This window comes from Scyliorhinus canicula, chromosome 9, assembly GCF_902713615.1.
Source record: "Scyliorhinus canicula chromosome 9, sScyCan1.1, whole genome shotgun sequence".
Taxonomy (NCBI): Eukaryota; Metazoa; Chordata; class Chondrichthyes; order Carcharhiniformes; family Scyliorhinidae; genus Scyliorhinus; species Scyliorhinus canicula.
Window position 1 is genome coordinate 161960254 of NC_052154.1, and position 20665 is coordinate 161980918.

Consider the following 20665-nt stretch of genomic DNA (forward strand, 5'->3'; position numbering starts at 1 on the left):
ATTGACCACTTTTTATACAGAAGCAGATAATTGCAAGTTGGGCATTTTCTTGTGACAATGCTGCTTTAATAACCAATAAATGATTGCGAGTAATCTGTGTGGAGTTATTATAATTTAATTGCACCAATAAAAAATTGATGGTAATTTTGTAAGCAAGCTGACACAACCGAAAGATTATGCAAAGCAGATTTGAATTTTGTAAGTAATGAATCATCGATGTAACATAAAGCAGGGGTCTGGATAATGCCATTGATTCATGTAAAATAATAGATGAATTCTAGAGTGTAGTTATTATGCAGCATAGTGTGCATTATCCTATAGCAATTTATAAGAAAACAATAGGGCAATGGATCCGTCACATGATGCCTTATCCCCATTGCCACGACACCACTACTGTCCTTTTTATCTTTATACCAAGTGTCCACGAAACACAATTAAAAGAAAAAGCAATTGAGATATCGCAGGTAGTCCAGATGGGAAACAGAATTGCAGGTCCTGAGCATTTGAAATAAAAGCGAGAAGTGTTGCAAACGTCTAGCATATCAGTTGGACAAGAAGGATATGAGGCCTTTCACCAGCTACAATTCAATTGCCCAACTTGCAGCTAAAGGGCATTCAACTGTCAGCAATTATCAGGAATGCGCACCCTTCACCTTAACCAGCAAAAATAAATTGCCCCTGCAAACATAAAAATGTGAAAATGCATGTCAGGTCTTTGAGCTGTCTGATAAACACATCATAAGCAAAACAAATGAACAAAACTTTGAAAGCTGCACAGCATCTTGTTCATTTTAATACATACACAAATTCATCCAGCAATAGTCTTAGGACTATGGTACATTTGTATAATTCCTTCCCTTGACAGCTGAGGGGAAGGAATGAAGGATTCAGTAAAATACCTGTGGAGTAGTCAGAATTGCTACATGCAATATATAGGGAAAAAAGTATTGAGGTTATTGGATTACTTGTCTTTCCTCACCAATTTTTTTCTTTTTCACAACATCAAAGAAAATGATCTATTTTGGTTTTCCTAGAAGACAAGATAGCTCTTTAAAGGGCACAGTAACCTGATAGCCCCAAATCTCTTGTTATGTACACTCACTAGAAGAAAAACAGCAATAATAGACCACTCTGAGATAGAATGGCCTTTCATAATAATTCCATAGCCAAGATTCTTTCTGACCTAATCACAAGTTAATAAATTATATCATACCCCAACCCTTTCGTATGTAAATCATTTAACAGCCAAACTGAGGTAAATTCAAGTCTCTAATCACACCTCAGGGTTCAGATGACAGCGATAAATCATTTGAACTTCCTTCACATGTCTTATGTGATTTGATCTTCTGAAAAAGTTTGATGTCCTGTAATCATCCATAAGGATCAATTACTCCCCATATAAGCAACAAAGTGAAGAACTTCTGCTGTCTACCTTCATCTGTGTCAGTCCCATCGGCAGCTAATTTATACCCTCATTTATACTGAGGGACACAAACCGTTTCTGCCTTAATATGGATGTTCCGGGCAGCACGACGCAGTGGTAGCACTGCAGTCTCACAGCGCCGCGGTCCCAATTCCGATCCCGGCTCTGTGTCACTGTCCGTGTGGAGTTTGCACATTCCCCCTGTGTTTGTGTGGGTTTCACCCCCACAACCCAAAGATGCTAAATTGCCCCTTAATTGGAAAAATGTGTTGGGTACTCTAAATTTTTTTTTAAATATGGATGTTCCAATGTGAGATAGTTACATTTCAGTTGGAATTTGACTTGTTTTAATGCTTCATTGCTCCTCTACTTTCCACAGTTGAGCATCCGTGGAGCTAATAGTCAATGTGGTTGGAACCCGAATAGTGGACCTCTTTGGAGGTGGTAGAGAAGAGAATTGTACTGTGCCTGGTCCCTACGGTTGACAACTGTGGCTAAATGTATTGCTGGAGATTTGATCGCAGGACGTACCTTCACACTCTTGCCATTGGTCAGCTGACACATCCAACCTTGTGGCACTCTATTACTAAAGCAATTGGAAAGCAAAATTACTCATTACCCTCTTGGATGATGTTTGACTGTCAGCCGAACACCCCCCCCCCCCCCCCCACCCCCCTCACCCCTCCAATTTCAATATTTTTATATCTGCTAAATTGAAAGGTTCAATGGTTTTTTTTTAAACTATCCTTTTATTGCTGTACGCTTTTTCTCCAGGATTGAAAATAACAGTGTTCTGGAGGTTGATTGTCAATTCCTTGATACTCCAGGCCAATGCTGAAGGGTTTGGTAACCCCACTGGGCAGTTTGCATTCATAAGAAAGCGTGAGACCCTGGATTTAGCTCAAGACAATCTAGGGCTGGATTATATGGCCACCACCCGGGCATGTTCTTTTGCCGTGGGGGAGGGGGCACATAAATCACCGTGGGTAGCAAGATCACTACCTTCCCATTCACCCCTGAGCTGTCCCTCATAACAGTTTGGGCGGGTACCAAAAGCGGCAGCCTATTCACCATTATGAAATAAACAATGAAAGGGCAAATGGGCTCATTAACCAGCCACAAAATGAATAATATGTTTGGCTTGGCAGGTGGGTGGGAGTGGGAAGGCTGCTTTTTTAAACACAAGTGTTTAACAGGTAGGATGAAACAGAGATACGTTCTTTATGTAGGGTGGGGAAGGAGGGGTATGGGGTACCCTGTGTGCATCGGAGGGCAGTCCCATCCCTCCTTCCCCCAAATGTTGTCCTTCATTCCTTCCCCTCTTTGTTCTCAGGGGTGGGATTTCCTCCCACTGAGGAACGTAAAGCCTGCTATCACCTAGTTCAGCATACCCATAGTGTGCTCTGGCTGAGGGACAGGCTTCTTTCAGGTGCATCGGCTGCTGGCTGCCTTTTCTTCTGTGAGGAGCGAGCAGTCCACCCCTGCCCCTTCCCATAAAATTCAGCTCCTGGAGTGGAATTTAAAATGTGGCCTCTTTGGACATGATCTACTCCTGTGCTGTTGGAGCCATTCTCTAAAAGGAAAGCTTAAAAGTAGTCTGTATGAAGGCAGCACAGTGGTGCAGTGGGTTAGCCCTGCTGCCTCATGGCGCCGAGGTCCCAGGTTCGATCCCGGCTCTGGGTCAACGTCCGTGTGGAGTTTGCACATTCTTCCCGTGTTTGCGTGGGTTTCGCTCCCACAACCCAAAGATGTGTAGGCTAGGTAGATTGGCCACGCTAAATTGCCCCTTAATTGGAAAAAATGAATTAGGTACTCTGAATTTATAGAAACAAAAATGTAGTTTGTATGCATGCGTGTGGGCGGGTGCGTGTCCCTCCAAGTTAGAATAGCCTACCACAACCACAGATACGGGTCTAAATCAGAATAACAACAATTTTGGGGAAGGCACCTAAGGGTTACTCCTGCCCTGGCGTCTCCACCCAAGCACAAATCTTCACCTACAGGAGAGAAGAAAAGAACATTATGACGATCACAACAATCTCAAGTTTCAGCTAATGTTGTGGCTTGTGTGCACTTTCATGTCCAGATTTCTGATATCTGAACCCTTTGTAACTTGTGCTACTCACCAATATCCATTATTATGCATACAATGTCTTTGTTGGACCAGACGGGTAAACCTGCCAAAATTCAGCATCAGCCAAGAACGCAATGTGCAAGACTTTTGGTGCAAGTCCAGGTTTTTTGAGCCTGCCTCTTTATATAAAAAAAGCTAACGTTTGTGGAGTGGAAGTGGAACAAATTAAAATTGTGAAATGCTAATAGCGAGGATGTGTTGGCTTGTTTTGTGTGGAGAAAATGTTTCTTCATTTTCTTCATTGTGTCTCATTAATATATCACCTGGGAGGCTTGTTTCACTGTTAACAAAATGACGGAGGAATTGGGAAAAGGTGACAATACGTCTTCCAGCTGCTTTGTACTGACAACTGAGAAATCCTTAGTAATTCAATATGAAAAAGCAGCATCTTGCTCATGGATTTTTTTTCTTTTCTTTTTTTAACACGCCATCTGAATTGTACAAATGGTATAACTAAAGTCTGTTCATAGAATCACATTTACACTTCCTCTCACTCTGTTTGATAACTATTATTATGAAAGCATTATGAGTAAGTGGAATTTCCCATATGTGGGGTCACTGGAGCTCAGTTTGAGTTGGGGAGATGCTGTTATCTTTACTAAGTTGCTTGGTTTGTTAAGCCCACTTCAGCTTCACTATCTTGTTCCAGTTATCAGACTTAAATTTTTCTTATTGATTGAGGTATTTTTCTACATTCACTAGTGTTGACATAAAAGTTGGCCTTTGTATAAAGAACGTATGCAAACGTACATGCTATTTAATTGCCTTTTATACATTCTGGGTTCAGTGTCCACATGTCTAGAAGTTTTGGGGATTTGGCCATCTCATTCTTCACCTGTCTGTGTGGAATTTGCGCATTCTCCCCGTGTCTGTGTGAGTCTCACCCCCAGAACCCAAAAGATCTGCAGGTTAGATAATTGGCCGCGCTTAATTGCCCCTTAATTGGAAAAAAAAAATAATTGGGTACTCTGAATTTATTTTTTAAAAATCTCATTCTTCGCTGATACCACTCCATGAATATACGAAGATGTGGATTAAGAACAGAAATAGGCCACTCGGCCCTTCGAGCCTGCTCTGTCATTCAATGATCATGGCCGATCTGCCTTTAACCTCAACTCTACAATCCTGGGGCAGCACGGTGGCACAGTGGTTAGCATTGCTGCCTACGGCGCTGAGGACCCGGGTTCGAATCCCGGCCCTGGGTCACTGTCCGTGTGGAGTTTGCACATTCTCCCCGTGTCTGCGTGGGTTTCACCCCCACAACCCAAAAGATGTGCAGGATAGGTGGATTGGCCATTCTAAATTGCCCCTTAATTGGAAAAAATAATTGGGTACTCTAAATTTAAAAAAAAACTCTACAATCCTGTCTACCCCCAATATTCCTTCACCCCCTTGCTTATGAAGAATCTATCTACCTCTGCCTTAAAAATATTCAAAGATTCTACCTCCACCTCTACTCCATGAGTCTTTTTAAAAATCAATTCAGCGGACCCAATTCTATTTTTTCCAATTAAGGGGAAATTTAGCGTGGCCAATCCACCTACCCTGCACATCCTGGGTTGTGGAGGTAAGCCCCACGCAGACACGGGGAGAACATGCCTGGATCAAGCCTGAATCCTCGGTGCTGTGAGACAGCAATGCTAAGTGTGCCAGTGCGCCAGTGCGCTGCCCATGTACTCCTTGAGTCTTAAAACTATAAGATAACAGTTTTCAAGATTGTAAAGTGGGTAATATGAAGCTGCCTCTGCTTTCTGTTGTCCTTCTAATTAAAGGGACACAAATGTTGCAGGAAAAGTTTAGATTTGTGTCAGTCTTATGCAATGAGTGACACTGCTTTTAGAGATGCACTAGAAAGTAACCCTAGGTACTGGCGAGAAATATTCATGGCATTGCAAACCATTCTACTGTACACCATTCATATGGTGCCTTTCTTCGAAATTGAATGTTGAACAAGGAAATCAAATACATTTCTAATTTGCAACAATTTATTTTGCTAAAACAATTTGAATTATTCATTAATTTGAATTTAGCAATTTGAATTTATTTTGTTACATGATTTCAATTCAATTAATAGATTAACACCAACAAATGCAACTTGCATCTGTGTGGCATCTTTAGTAACGAAAAACATCCAAGGTAGTTGGCAGAGCCAAGAAGGGAAAAACACAGGGGAAATTTAAGGATGGGTGACCAAACGCTTTGATAAAGAGGTCGATTTTAACAGGGCTTAAAGGAGGAAAGGGAGGGCAGCACAATGACGCAGTGGTTAGCTCTGCTGCCTCATGGCGCCGAAGTTTCAATCCCGCCCCCGGCTCACTGTCTGTATGGAGTTTGCACATTCTCCCCACGTCTGCGTGGGTCTCACCCCCATAACCCAAAGATGTGCAGGGTAGATGGATTGGCCACGCTAAATTGCCTGTTAATTGGAAAAAAAATAATTGGGACTCTAAATTTATTTCGAAAAAAAAATAAAGGAGGAATAGGAGGCAAAGAGATGGATGACGACAAGAAGGACATTTTGGAACATAAGACATAGGAATAGAATTAGGCCACTCGGCCCATCGAGCCTGCTCCGTCATTCGATCATGGCTGATATTTTCTCATCCCCATTCTCCTGCCTTCTCCCCAAAACCCCTGATCCCCTTATTAATCAAGAACCTATCTATCTCTGTCTTAAAGACACTCAGTGATTTGGCCTCCACAGCCTTCTGCGGCAAAGAGTTCCACCGATTCACCACCCTCTGGCTGAAGAAATTCCTCCTCATCTCTGTTTTAAGGCATCGTCCCTTTAGTCTGAGATGGTGTCCTCTGGTTCTAGTTTTTCTTTCAAGTGGAAACATCCTCTCCACGTCCACTCTATCCAGGCCTCACAGTATCCTGTAAGTTTCAATAAGATCCCCCCTCAGGTATCAACACGGGGCTGATACCTGTAGGCACAGCCAATATTGGTGGGAAAACAGGATGAATGAATATATTCGAAAGGGCTGGGATCAGAGGAATTGAGAATTTAAATGATAATGTGAATGAAGAGTTGTCTATCGACTGAATACTTCACATTGCTTAATTGTTTTGCTGGTACATCTCAAGGTGTGGAGATGAAGAAGTGCATTAAATAAACTAGATTTGGTTTCCAGTTGATGGTTGAGAAAGCTAGAGAAAGAATGGAAGAGACATGGTTGAAGAGGCAGAGAAATCTCCTGCAAAGAGATAATCAAAAGAAAAAGAGAAAGGAAAAAGATAATAAGAGGTCAACAAAAAGAGACAGCTGGCCAAAGACTGAGTTGGAAGCATGAAGGACAGAATTGCACATAAATTGGCTTAGTTCCAAGACTAGGCAGCCAAACGTTAGTTGTGTATATTTCATGCAGACACCACCTTTTGAGCCCAGTGTCCAATTTCGCCCATTGCCAATGAAGTTCAACATTTATGCAAATAAATAAATCTCTCATCTTGAAAGTTCGCACCTTGTGTTCTATGCAGATTGGCACATTCACCTGCTGCAGTTTCAACTTTTGGATCAGTGGCAGATTGATTGATAGTATATGGACAACTACTCACAATGCTATTTGAGCCTCTAATCTAGGTGGCACTGAAACAGACTCTGAAATACTGGAAATGCACCAAATAAAATGTCCAAATAATTAATTCCCTCTTCATTCACTTGAATTTATTTTAATATATTGTGTATCCTGATGTTCAGTATTAGTTTTTTAAAAACTTGTCAGCATTCTTGAAATCAGGAGTTAAATTTGACTCTTTTTGACCTTGTTGTTTATGACCCTTGTGTATGTGATTGACCAATAAGTGTTGAATGACATTACTGGAGTCTGATTATTGCCTTCATAGAAGCAGGCATCTTTTTTCTTAAATTAAGAGTACCTAATTATTTATTTATTTTTTCCAAATTAATCGACAATTTAGCGTGGCCAATCCACCTAACCTGCAATCCACCTAACCTGGTGGGGCAACACAGCAGCACAGTGTTAGCACTGTTGCTTCACAGCTCCAAGGTCCCATGCTCGATTCCCGGTTTGGGTCACTGTCTGTGCGGAGTCAGCACGTTCTCGCTGTGTTTGCGTGGGTTTCCTCCGGGTGCTCCGGTTTCCTCCCACAGTCAAAAGATGTGCAGGTTAGGCGGATTGGCGATGCTAATTTGCCCTTATGTCCAAAAAAAGGTTAGGTGGGGGTTACGGGGATAGGGGTGGAGGTGTGGGGATAGGGAGGAGGTATGGGCTTCGGTAGGATGCTCTTTCCAAGGGCAGGTGCAGACTCGATGGGCAGAATGGCCTCCTTCTGCACTGTAAATTCTATGATATGATTATCTTTGGGTTGTAAGGGTGAAACCCACGCAGCCATGGGGAGAATGTGCAAACTCCACATGGACAGTGAGCCAGGGCCAGGATTCGAACCCAGGTCCTCAACGCCGTAGTCCCAATGCTAACCACTGTGCCACATGCCGCCCTAGAAGCAGGCATCTTAAGTTAAAATGTGAAAATAGTTTTTAAATTGATTGTGGGCGGCCCGGTGGCACAGTGATTAGCACTATTGCCTCACAGCGCCAGGGTCCCAGTTTCAATTCTGACCTCAGGTGACTTTCTGTGCAGAGTTTGCACTTTCTCCCCGTGTCTGCGTGGGTATCCTCCGGGTGCTCTGGTTTCCTCAAGGTGAATTGGCCATGCGAAACTGCCCAAAGGGTTAGGTGGGGTTATGGGGCTAGGAGTGGGGGATTGGGCCTCGGTAGTGTGCTCTATCGGAGCAAGGGCTGGTGCAGAGTCGATGTGCCAAATGGTCTCCTTCTGCACTGTAGGAATTCTATGATAATGCATAAAATAGTTAACCTCACAAATCTTGGAACAATGGCAGTACAGTGGTGCAGTGGTTAGCACTGCTGCCCTACGGCGCTGAGGACCCGGGGTCGAATTCCGGCCCTGGGTCACTGTCCATGTGCAGTTTGCACATTCTCCCTGTGTTTGCGTGGGTTTCACTCCTACAACCCAAAGATGTGCTGGTGAAGTGGATTGGCCACGCTAAATTGCCCCTTAATTGGAAAAAAATAATTGGGTACTCTAAATTTTTTTTTTAAATCTTGGAACAAAAGTTCAGGTTCATTTGTATAAATTTGTATAAATTCCTTTAGAACTGCAGGATATTAATCGGTATTTCAGGCATGTAAAGGTGGAAGTGTAGTTGACTGCAGGTGTGGCTGCCAAAAGGAAATCTCACTAGTCAAGCAGACAATACTCACTGGTGCAATGCACTACACTTTGTACAAAAATACCAGGAGCGTCTAACCTGTAGTCCCTGAACCTTAATTATACAGCCCTTCTAACCGAGGCAACTCACTTCTATTTGTGCTTATATTTCTTATTTTCTGCCTGTATTTGGCCTGCTGCAAATTTTATAGGGCTAAGAGTTTGGGAAGAACTATTTTTAACACAATTGCCTCATTGGCCATAAGTAGCCAAGATGCTAAGATCTGTTCGCAACTTGAAATTGGAACTTGGATTTAAACTTTATATGGTGATCCCAAAACTTTACAGTGGCAGGACTGTCTACGTATTTGCTGAATTGACAGGACACAACCCAACCCAATATGATGGCTGTTGGGCTAAAATCATTGATTTTATAGTGTCATGAATCCAAATAACAATTTAGCTGGTTCTGAATTGAAAGAAGGCTGTCTGTATTATTGTGGCTACTACATGTCTCTCACATTGGGATTGAATGGATGGGTAGGTGCAAACAGCTGCACTTTACTAACAGCTACACTTCAATTATTTAAGAGCTGTACGTCACTCAGGAGATTCAATTTGCCCATTCCTAGTCTACAGCTTTGCTCTGTACTTTTAAATGGTGTAGAGGGAGATATATGTACACTTGCAAGTGTGCTTTATTCACCTCCTTGTTACTCTGTTTTATTATCTGGACTGATTGCCTGGAGACAGCCCAGGACAGACATATTATAGCTAAACAAGTGTTACCGGCAGAGAGCCTCATCCAATGCTGTATGCTTTGGAAAATTGTAGATGCATTGCCCTCAATTGTCTGACTGTTGATTTTAAAGTATACATGATTACAGCCAGTGCCCAAGCATTTTCATATCCACGGAGCTCGTTGAGGCTCCATGTTGAGGCTCCATCTCAATAGTCCACAAGGGCAAAAATCAGTGGTGTTGTGTGACAGTCCTCCTGCTGTGATATCTTGTATGGAAATGGTGGATGGTGAACACCAGGCCTCCTTCATGATGCTCAAGGCTGATGTTACTGATTCAGGAATAGTACAACCAGCAGAAGTACCACCAGTAGTTCTAGACCACCATACAGATTAACACAGGGCCGACTGAGAGGCAGTATATCTGGAAGTAAGTTATTTAGTGCTGGACAGCAATTCAGAACTGCAAACTTTGCAGTAAAGAAAGTTCAGGTGCTCGATATTTAACACCTTCAATAATTTATTGCACCTGCAATAAATTTGGCACTATCCTTGTGGTAAAGATTAGCCATAATCTCATGGAATGGTGGAACAGGTACGAGGGGCTGAATGGCCTACTCCTGTCGCTTTTGCAACCTCTCATAACCTGTTGTGACAAATTTTGAAGTGCTGCCTACAAATCTGACTGACCCTAAATATCATTTTTCCCCTTCAGGTACGCCAGAAAGCCTTGCAGAAAAAGAACGGCAGCTGTCTGCCATGATCAACCAGTTAATTAGTTTACGGGAGCAGCTCCTGGCAGCGCACGATGAGCAGAAGAAACTAGCGGCATCACAAATTGAAAAACAAAGGCAGCAGATGGAGCTTGCCCGCCAGCAGCAGGAACAGGTGAGATTGAGGAGTGAAAACCAGCTCTGCTATATTTTAACTGGGCCTGGCTACATCAACAACCAAGTGGCAAACAGGGACAGGCATTTCAATGAAAAATGGGGAATTTAATAAAAAGATCTTTCTTTACTTCTTTCCTTTAATTCTCGATGTCCCACCCCAGACATCATTGCTTGGAACTGATGGACAGCCAGGTGACCTGCTGGGTTCTTTGGTTAAAGCCATTCAGAAGTGCCCAGAATGGCTCATGCATTCTCACTGGGGCAACTTCTGCTTGGCACCTCTCTCTCATGACTGCGCTGAGATTGGGGGTTTGCTTCCACCCATTTTGCAGAGCTTTGCTGCCCTTAAACTATTCAGCCTGCTCAGCCAATGCAAGAAAGCAGGAAACTCAGCCCATTTTATCCATTCTTTCCAGAGAGCATGGCCAACAACATCATAGGCTCCTGAGGAAATGTTCTGCATCAAGCCTCTGCAATTCTTAAAGATAATCACTCAGAATTCCACAATATTCATCCTCAAACTCCAATGGTCATCCTCAACCTGCTTTTCTTCATAGACTGCCCCCTCCCCAGCCATAGCACAGAAACAGTTGTCTTGCTCATCTTATTTTACAGTCATTTCCAAATGTTTTGCCTCTGTCATTTAGTTGCATCTTGTAGAGCCCCATTGAAAAACACAAGCCGTTATCCCCTCTCAATTAAAAAAGAATAATTTTGTATAATTAAATTCACATGGGTGGCACAGTGCCGCAGTGGTTAGCACTGCTACCTCACGGCACTGAGGGCCTGAGCTCGATCCCGGCCCCGGGTCACTGGCTGTGTGGAGTTTGCATATTCTCCCCATTCTTTCTCACCCGCAAAACTTGAAGATGTGCAGGTTAGGTGGATTGGCCGTGCTAAATTGCCCCTTAATTGGAATTTCTTTTTGTAAACTCACCAAAAAGTACTCACTATGGCCTGATAAGAAATGGATTTATCATTTTCCACTGGTGAGGGAGTAGCACCAAGAACAGACCTTTCTGAACTACAAGACCTGCAAACCCAGCAGAATAAGAAATATAAGCACCAATTGTGGGGAACTAATCTTGGGTGACGGTGTCAACTGGGCAACACTATTAGTCGGTTATTCTACACCATTCCAATGTTCTCTCCAATTTTTCATGTTGTTCTGTATGACCTGTTGAGATCAATGCTTGGTAGCTGTACATGTTTTGCATGTTGTCAAAAATGGAACATGTGAGTGACCTGCACGATATCTTGCTTGTTGCCACACTTGTGCACGCCTTAGAAGGAACATAGCATCAAGTCTCATTTTCCTTTCTTTTGACGTCAATGGAGAACAAGATCGAGCATGGTGTGAATTGAGTAGCGGATTTGATGTAACCTAAAGTCAAAATAACCCTAATTGAAACTGTTTTATAGCCCACCTAACCAGAACTTAAACATTGTAGCTAGAACAGTCTGTGTCCACAGCTTTCTAATAACCATCAATCTTACTCCGAGCCTGCTGAAGGAGATAATTTATTTCAACCTCTTGTGCAAACCATACATATTCTTATATTCTGTTCCTTGAGGACTTGTGGCTATATCATTGGAGTGCTATGTACTCTTGGAAGTTGCAACAGAGTTCTGATACTTTACTGATTGTTAAGCATTAACCAGAGTGACTTCTATTAATCCCATTGCTCTTCTGTAGGTGGTATTTATGTAGATGGGAAACACTTGGAGATGGATATTAGTCTCTTGCCCTGAGTCAGCATTACCTCTTTCATATCGAGAACAATGCTGTGTTGCTAATTAAATCTAGGAATTGTGGTTCTTTAGGCCCTAATTGGACAGCACATGAATATCTTGGAGAATATGAGATATTTAAAAGATGCTGGAATGTGGAAGGGTGAAGACAGGGCATTGTAATTACTTTCTCATTTTTTTGGAGTTTTCTTTTTCTATTTACCTCTTCAATTTTTATTGGACTTGCATAGTAAATATTTAATTAATTTATATTTTGCACATTTTAGTTGTCGTTTGTGCTTCCTGGCTATGTTGACAACAATGTCTAATTTTTAAGAATTTAAAATGAATTACTAGGTGGGCAAATGCATTGTGTTCCCCATGAGGACCACCATTGTACACACAGCTGGATGAATAGCCTGCAGATGTACATTGCTCTCTCCTGGCCTGCAGCCCCCAACTTACTTCCTGGGACCAGCCAAATTAGGATGTTAATTCTCTATTCTATTTTACATTCTAATAATAGTGCCCTCAGCAGTACACTAACCAATTAGACCAGGGGGGGGGGGGCAAACTACGGCCCGCGGGCCGCATGCGGCCCGCCAAATGTCTTTATGCGGCCCACCAGGTCATTAAAAAAAAAACATTTTTTAAACAAATTTTTTTTTTTTTAATTTAAATTTTTTTTAAGGTTAATGGGGGGGCTGTTGGGTTACTTACTGGTATAGGGTGGATACGTTGACTTGAGTAGGGTGATCATTGCTCGGCACAACGTCGAGGGCCGAAGGGCCTGTTCTGTGCTGTACTGTTCTATGTTCTATATGAGGCGCCCAGAATCATAACCGGGTGAAGTAATTATTTTACTTAATATACTATGCGGCCCTTTAAAATTGTGAATTTCTGAATGTGGCCCTTGCACGGAAAAGTTTGCCCACCCCTGAATTAGACCTTCATCCTCTTCAAACGATCTTGTGCTTTTTTCTTTCCTTTCGTCATTATTTTAGTTTATTTATTTTTTTCTTCCCAGCGTATTCTTCTACTCATCATTTCATAGTTTATTGTATCATTTTCTGATTGTTCTACATCTATTGTTTCCCTTTCTTCCCTCACTCCCTCCTCCTGTTTTTAGTTATTTCCCACTCTTCTTCCTGCAGACATTTGCTTATCCTACCTTTAGGTTCTGCCTCCCTTTCTGTTTTATTCTCCTATTGGAAGCTTAAGTCTGCAGTCTGGTTGTATGCAGTGGATTTGGAAGGCAGACTTTAGATGAATCATAGATTCAGGTTAACTGAGCAGTGACTCCAAAATGGATCTGGGGTTAAACTGCTTTGGCTTTAGTGTCTGGGCAATCCTCTGAGAGACAGCAGCCTGCTGTTTACTGTATCCATTCGGAGACTTTTTTCACAGCGTTTAAAAAAAAAAAATCCGTCCCAATTTTCTTCAATTCCCACCTTGATAGATCATGGCTGCAAAGGCACCTGTATCTCACCCAAGTGGCCATTCTGCATCTGTGAACTTTGACGGTGATTGTCTCCAGGCTGAAGATGAGAATTAGGATCTTGTCTGATCATGTCTCCTTCTGAAATTCATACATGTGTATCTCCAGTGCAGGATTATTGGACCGTAATCGGGGCGCGATTTACTGACCCCGTCGTGCCTCCCGTGAAATTCTCGACAGTCAGGATGTCTCGCGAGATTCAACCGAACCTCGCAGACATTGCGATATGGATCAGGCCCATGCAGCTCATTTAAATATGCAAGCGCCAGATTCTCCTGGCGCCTGGGAACTAACGGCCTCCCCAGCGAGGTCTCGAGAAGGCGCCGTTTGGTACTAGTCCAAACAAATGTGGATCAGGTGTAACAGCACCTGGGTGTCTCCCTGGCCATTTGAGACCTCTGGGTGATCGGGGACAGGGCCTCATGGCACCCTGGCTCTCTCTGGCACGGGCACCTTAGCACGGCCAGCCTGACAGCTTGCCACATTCACCCTGGCACTGCCATGGTCCCCGGGAGGCACTACCAGGCTGGCAGGGGTACTGACAGGGTGCTAGGGTGATAGTGCCAGATGCCCGGGCACCAGGGAGGCAATGCCAAGCATCAGGGCCTGAGGGGGGCCATGCCCATGGAAGTGGCATTATGAAGGGTGGGGGGATGAAGAGTGGTTATGAAGGGGCATCAAAGATTTAGGGCATGAGGTGTGGGGGTGTTGAAAGGAGGTGGTCGCTAGGCCTGCAACGTGGGGGGAAGGCTCTCAGCAACGCCATGGCAGCGAGTCCTCACTTTGAGGGGAGGGGGGGTGGGTTAATGCCCATGTGTGTGTGGGGGGGGGGGGGGGGGCAAGGACATTATTTGTGTGTGGAGGACCCTCAAGCTCACTTAGAGATCGGGGTACCCTTTCAAAATGGTGGTCCGGTCTCTGAGGAGCCAGTCTCGCCAGCGCATTCAGCCCCCCATTGCTGAAAACATTTCTAAGTGTGGGTTGGACTATGGAGAAACTTCCCAAGACCCAAAAAAAGTGTTGTTGAATACTGGTATGATCTCACCCAAAAGGCCGGTGGGAAACACCTCGCCAAACTGTCCCATTGGCGCTTTTGGTGTGATACAATGGTCACGCTGCGTCAGAAAAGCAGCTCGCTGTGGTACCACGTGGAAACCCCATTCCTGGGACCTACCTGGCTCGTAACGCCTCGTGAGATCTAACACAATCTCGCAAAACGTTGTGGTGTAAATCCTGCCCACAATGGGCGGGATCACTTTTTGCCAATTCTGCATATTAGAGCGAGACAGCCAGTCTCACTCTAATGTGCAGATTCTCAAGGTACCTGAGGTTTTGGGATTTATCCCCTTCGCCTCGGAGACCTCGGGTGAGCGCCGTTGAGCACTGGTCACCGAAAGCAAGGACCAGAAGGAACAGCCATCATGGGGGTCTCCCAGGTGTCTGGAGGCCCCCAGCTGCATGCCCGTTGGGCAGGGTGGTACCCTGGCATTGCTGGTTCCACTTGAGCACCCTGGCAGTTGCAGCCTGGCACCCTCACAGTACCAGCTGGGAACCTGGCAGTGCCACCTGGATGCCAGCCTGGTACTGCCAAGGTACCTGGGTCACACTGCCAACTGACATGGGCACTGCCAGGATGCCAGGTTGGCACTGTCAAGGTGCGAAACTGGCATTCTTTGTGCATATGCGATCGGGCTGGAGGAGCCGTGTGTGGGTGTTGGGAGGTGTGCGAGGGGTGGGGTTGGGGGTGAAAGGACCCTCCCTTAGTGCATTGGGGTGGTGCGGAGGTTGGGAATAATTTTGGAAGCTTCGGAGATCGGGACGCCATCCCCAGTGTACAAAATTGGACTATGCGAGGCCTTGGCTGCGTGTTCCCCACTGAGGCCCCTTACACAACACGAGTTGCGTTGAATAGCCATGTGGTTCTTGATGCTGCGAGCACCGGGAAACATGCCGCTAAACCTGCTCGCTTTGGGACTTTGTTCCCATGTGGCTGAATGGAGCCCATTGAAATATTTTGGTTGAACAGCACGTCAGGGGAAAGAACTCTTGTTCAATTTTTCTTTTCACATCACAAGGCCAACAGTAGTGTTTGAAATAATAACTTCACCATATTGTGGGAGTCAGCCCTGGGGACTTCCTGGTTTATGTGGCTCACAATCACTGGATAAATTTGTTGAGTCATCGGGAAGGTCCTTCTGTTAAAATTTAGAGTACCCAATTCATTTTTTCCAATTAAGGGACAATTTAGCGTGGCCAATCCACCGACCCTGCCCATCTTTGGGTTGTGGGGGCGAAACCCACACAGACACCGGGAGAATGTTCAAACTCCACACGGACAGTGACCCGGAACCGGGATTGAACCTGGGACCTTAGCACTGTGAGGCAGCAGTGCTAACCACTGCGCCACCGTACTGCCCTCCTTCTGGTATTTTAAATGCTGCTGTGAGAGACACGTATCCCTAACCAAATGTTTTCGTCTTTGTGTCCAATATAGAGATGAATTGCAAACAATGGGAATCGTAAATATAAGCATACACTGTCACCTGCCACTGTTCTCAGAGTATTTGATTTTGTTCAGGCTAGAAGTTCCTGACAGGTGCTGTCAAGCTTCTCAGCCAATTTCACTGCTTCTGCCAGTCACCAGTTGTCATTACAGTCCTGTGTTGATGTTAGTTACAGTATATCTGCCTCTCTGTGAAATTGCCCTCAGGGGGCCAGTCACTACTAAATGCAGAGGTGAGAATGAATAGCTTCTGGAAGATGTAATGCAACACATTAAAAGTCCAGGAAACAGAGGAGATAAAGAAAAGGTTTGCCTTTATATTGTGCTTTTTGCAATCTCAGAATGTCTCAAAACAGTTTGCAAATGATTAAGTACTTTTGAAGTGTTGTCACAAACATCCATGACCAGATGTTTCAATATTGTTGCTTGAGGGTTAAATATTGCTGAAGATGCCATGGAGAACGCCCTTGTTCTTCATATCTTGCTATGAGATATTTAATGTCCACCTGAGAGGGCAGGCAGGTTTAACATCTCGTTTCAAATGTTGTCCCTCACACTGCACCGCACCACACACTGCACTGGAGTATCAGCTTAGAACATTCTCTGAAATAAGGTTTCCCCACAACCTTTTGATTCCGAGGCAAGAGCGCTACTCGGTGGCAAAGTGGTTGGGCGGCACGGCAGCACAGTGGTTAACACTGCTGCCTCACATCTCTAGGGACAAGGGTTCAATTCCATCCTTGGGTGACTTTCTCCCTGTGTCTGCGTGGGTTTCCTCCGAGTACTCCGTTTTCTCCCACAGTCCAATGGTGTGCAGATTAAGTGGATTGGCGACGGTAAATTGTCCCTTAGTGTCCTACAGTTAGGTGGGGTTACTGGGTTACAGGGATAAGGTTGAGGTGTGAACTTTGGTGGGGTGCTCTTTCCAAGGGCTGGAGGAGATTCGATGGGCCTAGTGGCCTCTTTCTGCACTGTAAATTCTATGATTCCTGAGACATGGTTGGCACCACATTAACTTTCCGAATTGGACAGGGCAGGGAAGAATCTGAGATGATGAAGAATTTAGAGAATGAGAAAATGAGTTGCATTAAATTGACTGCATCAGGAAAAAACTTAGAAAACCTTGCAGGAGTCCATGGGCGGGATTCTCCGACCCCCTGCCGGGTCGGAGAATCCCCGGGGGGCCGGCGTGAATCCTGCCCCGCTGCTTCAAAAATTGCTTCATGGGCTGTAAAGTGGGTCGAGACATCATGAGATTGCGTTAGGTGCTATATAAATGCAAGTCTTTCAAATACTTTTTTCTTTGGAGAGTGAAATACTGTGTCACTTAACCTCACACCAAGCTGTCATGAATTCTTGTTACTGTGGCATCAGAGGATTCAGGTTATAGAGGCAGTGGGGCAGAGAGAAATGAGGCTAATTCTTTTTTTTAAAATTCCAATTAAGGGGCAATTTAGCGTGGCCAATCCACCTACCCTGCACACTTCTGAGTTGTGGGGGTGAGACCCACGCAGTCGTGGGGAAGATTTGCAAACTCCACATGGACAGAGACCCGGTGGCCGGGATCGGAAATTAGGCTAATTCAAGAGATAAGGAATAATTGCACAAGTTGAGGTTCTTTGCACTCCAAAAGAGATACCTCAAACAGGAACTTTCAGCAGTACTTTTATTAAAAAAAACTTGGCAGGACAAATAAAGTGAACCCGTATCAATTCATTCTGAGAAACTGGGCAGAGAGTGCAGTTTCCGAATTCTGGGAGGAAAGTCTACGATTGGCGCCAAAAAAAGTAATTATTTATGCGAGGGTGATCAGTAATGGGAATGATGGTCAGGAAATGTGGTCGAGACCAGGAAAACTATGCTCGCTGAAGAAGCAGCTCGGTGCTGCAATGGGAAGATGACAGGATTGGGAAGAATAGGATGAAATCTGTTGTGGTGGGTGGGGAGGGGGAGGGGGGGGGTGGGGGGGGAGCTTTTTAAAAATGTACGCCTATCTTATGATCTTAACCCTTGTAGGAAAATTGCCATGATAGGACCGTAAAATTAGAAAACTGTTTTTTTTGAGAATAACGTTGCAGCCAAAAATGATCCTTATTAATGATTGGAATTAGTAATTACAATCACGAGCTGATTGCAGCTGTGCTCCATGGTTTGATCTCATAATCTAAAGTCAGGCATCCCCAGTCACATCCCTGTTCTTTAAGACACAATTGTACCCACTCCACAGTCACTCCAGAGCAAAGAATGCCTTCCTAAATGGGGCTTATTAGTGAAATCATATTGACAGTCCCACCATATTATTATGAAGAGCAATGTATAATAGAGCTCATACGTTGCGCTTGTTTTAATCAGCCTCAGATCACCAAGCTTTCCATGTCCAAATATTTGCCCACATGCAAGCGTATACACTCGGCTTATAATGGGAAATAAGATACAAGAATACGTACAAAATAAGAAGTTAGGATGTCATTTAGATATGCAGACACGACACAGTAATTAACTGTTGACACTTGTGAATAAGCTAGCTCAAATTAATCTTGACACATTTGCAGACGAGTGATATCTTACAGTGAACACTTTGTAATTATATTTGAAAATGAAAATTAAATGACACTTAAAACTGGGTTGTCATGCTCAATGAAGCGGGAATGTAGTTAGATGGATGGGCGCAATAAAAACAACTTGTTTCTCCCTTGTTGGCAGCTTATTTGAAACAGCAAAAAAAAAAGTTGTGTTTTGATTTATTCTGTTAATTTTGGTTTTTAAAAAAATATACTTTCCCTCTTCTCCAGATCGCGAGACAACAGCAGCAACTACTACAGCAGCAACACAAAATCAATCTTCTCCAACAGCAAATCCAGGTCAGTTTTTCCCAGCCTCTCGTGGTGCCCTTTATCTTAGCTGAAGTGAAATCTCCAGCTCGAAGATATATCACCCATGGTTGAAGGTTTCCTGAGCTCAGGGTAGCTTTTTAAAGTCACTTAAAAAGCGATGTTAAATGCCGTCAATTACTTGTATCTCAATCACACACTGAAAGATGTTTCAAGATTGTTTTACAGATGGTCAAAAACAATGAGGTGGAGAGGAATGAGATAATAGAAAGGTAGCTTGGGAGAGGCTGAAGGCGGTTACATGGCAGAGAATTTCGGGGAGGGGTGTGGTGTGCTGCTAGGGATTTATTTGGCAAGGTGAAATGAGAGCATAGAGGAATTTGAAAGTGATGAGAAGGATATTGAAGGAAGACATGTGTTCTCAAAAACTAAATCCAATTCGGGCAGGATTGAATCATGTAGGATTACTAGTCCTTGTTGTAAAATACAGGTGGCAGATGTTATGGCTTCAACTCAAGAGTAGGCTTGGATCATCTGAAAAAAAATGCTTTTATGTTGTATTTTAAAAATTGAGCATCTTTAACAGGATTGCAGTGGTTAGAGTCAGCATTGTGAGTTTGAAAATTCAAACAGGGTTGCTTACCTCTGAATTCTAGCCATTCTATCACTCTAGAAAATGCTTGTGTGGATGATGATTGAGAACAGCACTGGGCTTGACTACACTTTCCAAGGTTAAGTAAGTCATCAGCATTCACTGTCGAGTGTGACTTGTGGGTGCACTGGTGGAAGGCTTGGCCGGTTGTATCACTGTGAACCAGCGCCTTTTGGGACTTGTAAAAGGAGTGTGCAAACAATAAAGATTATTCAGTGGGTGGCATGGTGGCGCAGTGGTTCGCAATCCCAACCCTGGGTCACTGTCTGTGTGGAGCTAACTCATTCTTCCTATGTCTGTGTGTGTCTCACCTCTACAACCCAAAGATGTGCCGGGTAGGTGGATTGCCATGCTAAATTGCCCCTTAATTGGGAGAAAAAATGAATTGGATGCTATAAATTTATTTAAAAGAAACATAATTCAAGCATGGGAAAATTTCTAATGGAAATTGCTAAGCACTTTATACAGCATCAGAGTTCGCTAACTAATCAAAGTGCAGAGCTTTGGCAGTCCTCTGGGCCATGAGAGTGATTTTGCTATAGTTCTCACTGGAACTGAATTTGTCTAAAAGTACCAAACGAAGACCTGACAGAGCCCTTCTAAACTCAACCAGCTACCCTGCAATTATATTCAAGCAGCATTGATGCAGACCTTCTCAAATAATGTTAATACACAAAAAAATCATCAGCAGACATTAGCCTTGAAATTACTCTGAATGATGTATGCATGTTAAACACATTCATAGCAGCTTCCTGTGTCAATTTTAACAGCAATGTTAACTAGTTTGAAACCACTTTGTAAATGGTGGACATATTAAGTTGAGATGAAACCACCCAGTTTCAACACACACTACATTGAATTATATAACGCTACACTGAACGATGTACCATCATGGATAGGAAGAGTGGCTGGATAATTTACTTTTTCATTTACATTCTGCTATTTTTCTATGTTTCTTGCTCAATGGATTAATATAATTTTTGAACATAAATGCTTAGAAATGACTACACTGATAAACCAAAACTTTTGAGGATATGATACTGTTTCACTGACAGTGCGGGGCATGTCGTAT

At 43.6% G+C, this 20665-nt stretch overlaps 1 protein-coding gene across 1 annotated transcript in view; it reads left to right on the top strand.

Annotated features, from left to right (window-relative positions):
- The window catches only part of sox6 (SRY-box transcription factor 6), a 757998-nt gene that overhangs the window by 502036 nt on the left and 235297 nt on the right, over window positions 1-20665 (top strand). Inside the window, 2 exon segments of the mRNA XM_038808084.1 lie at window positions 10204-10376; window positions 18903-18971. Of these exon segments, the coding sequence (XP_038664012.1) occupies window positions 10204-10376; window positions 18903-18971 (242 nt within the window).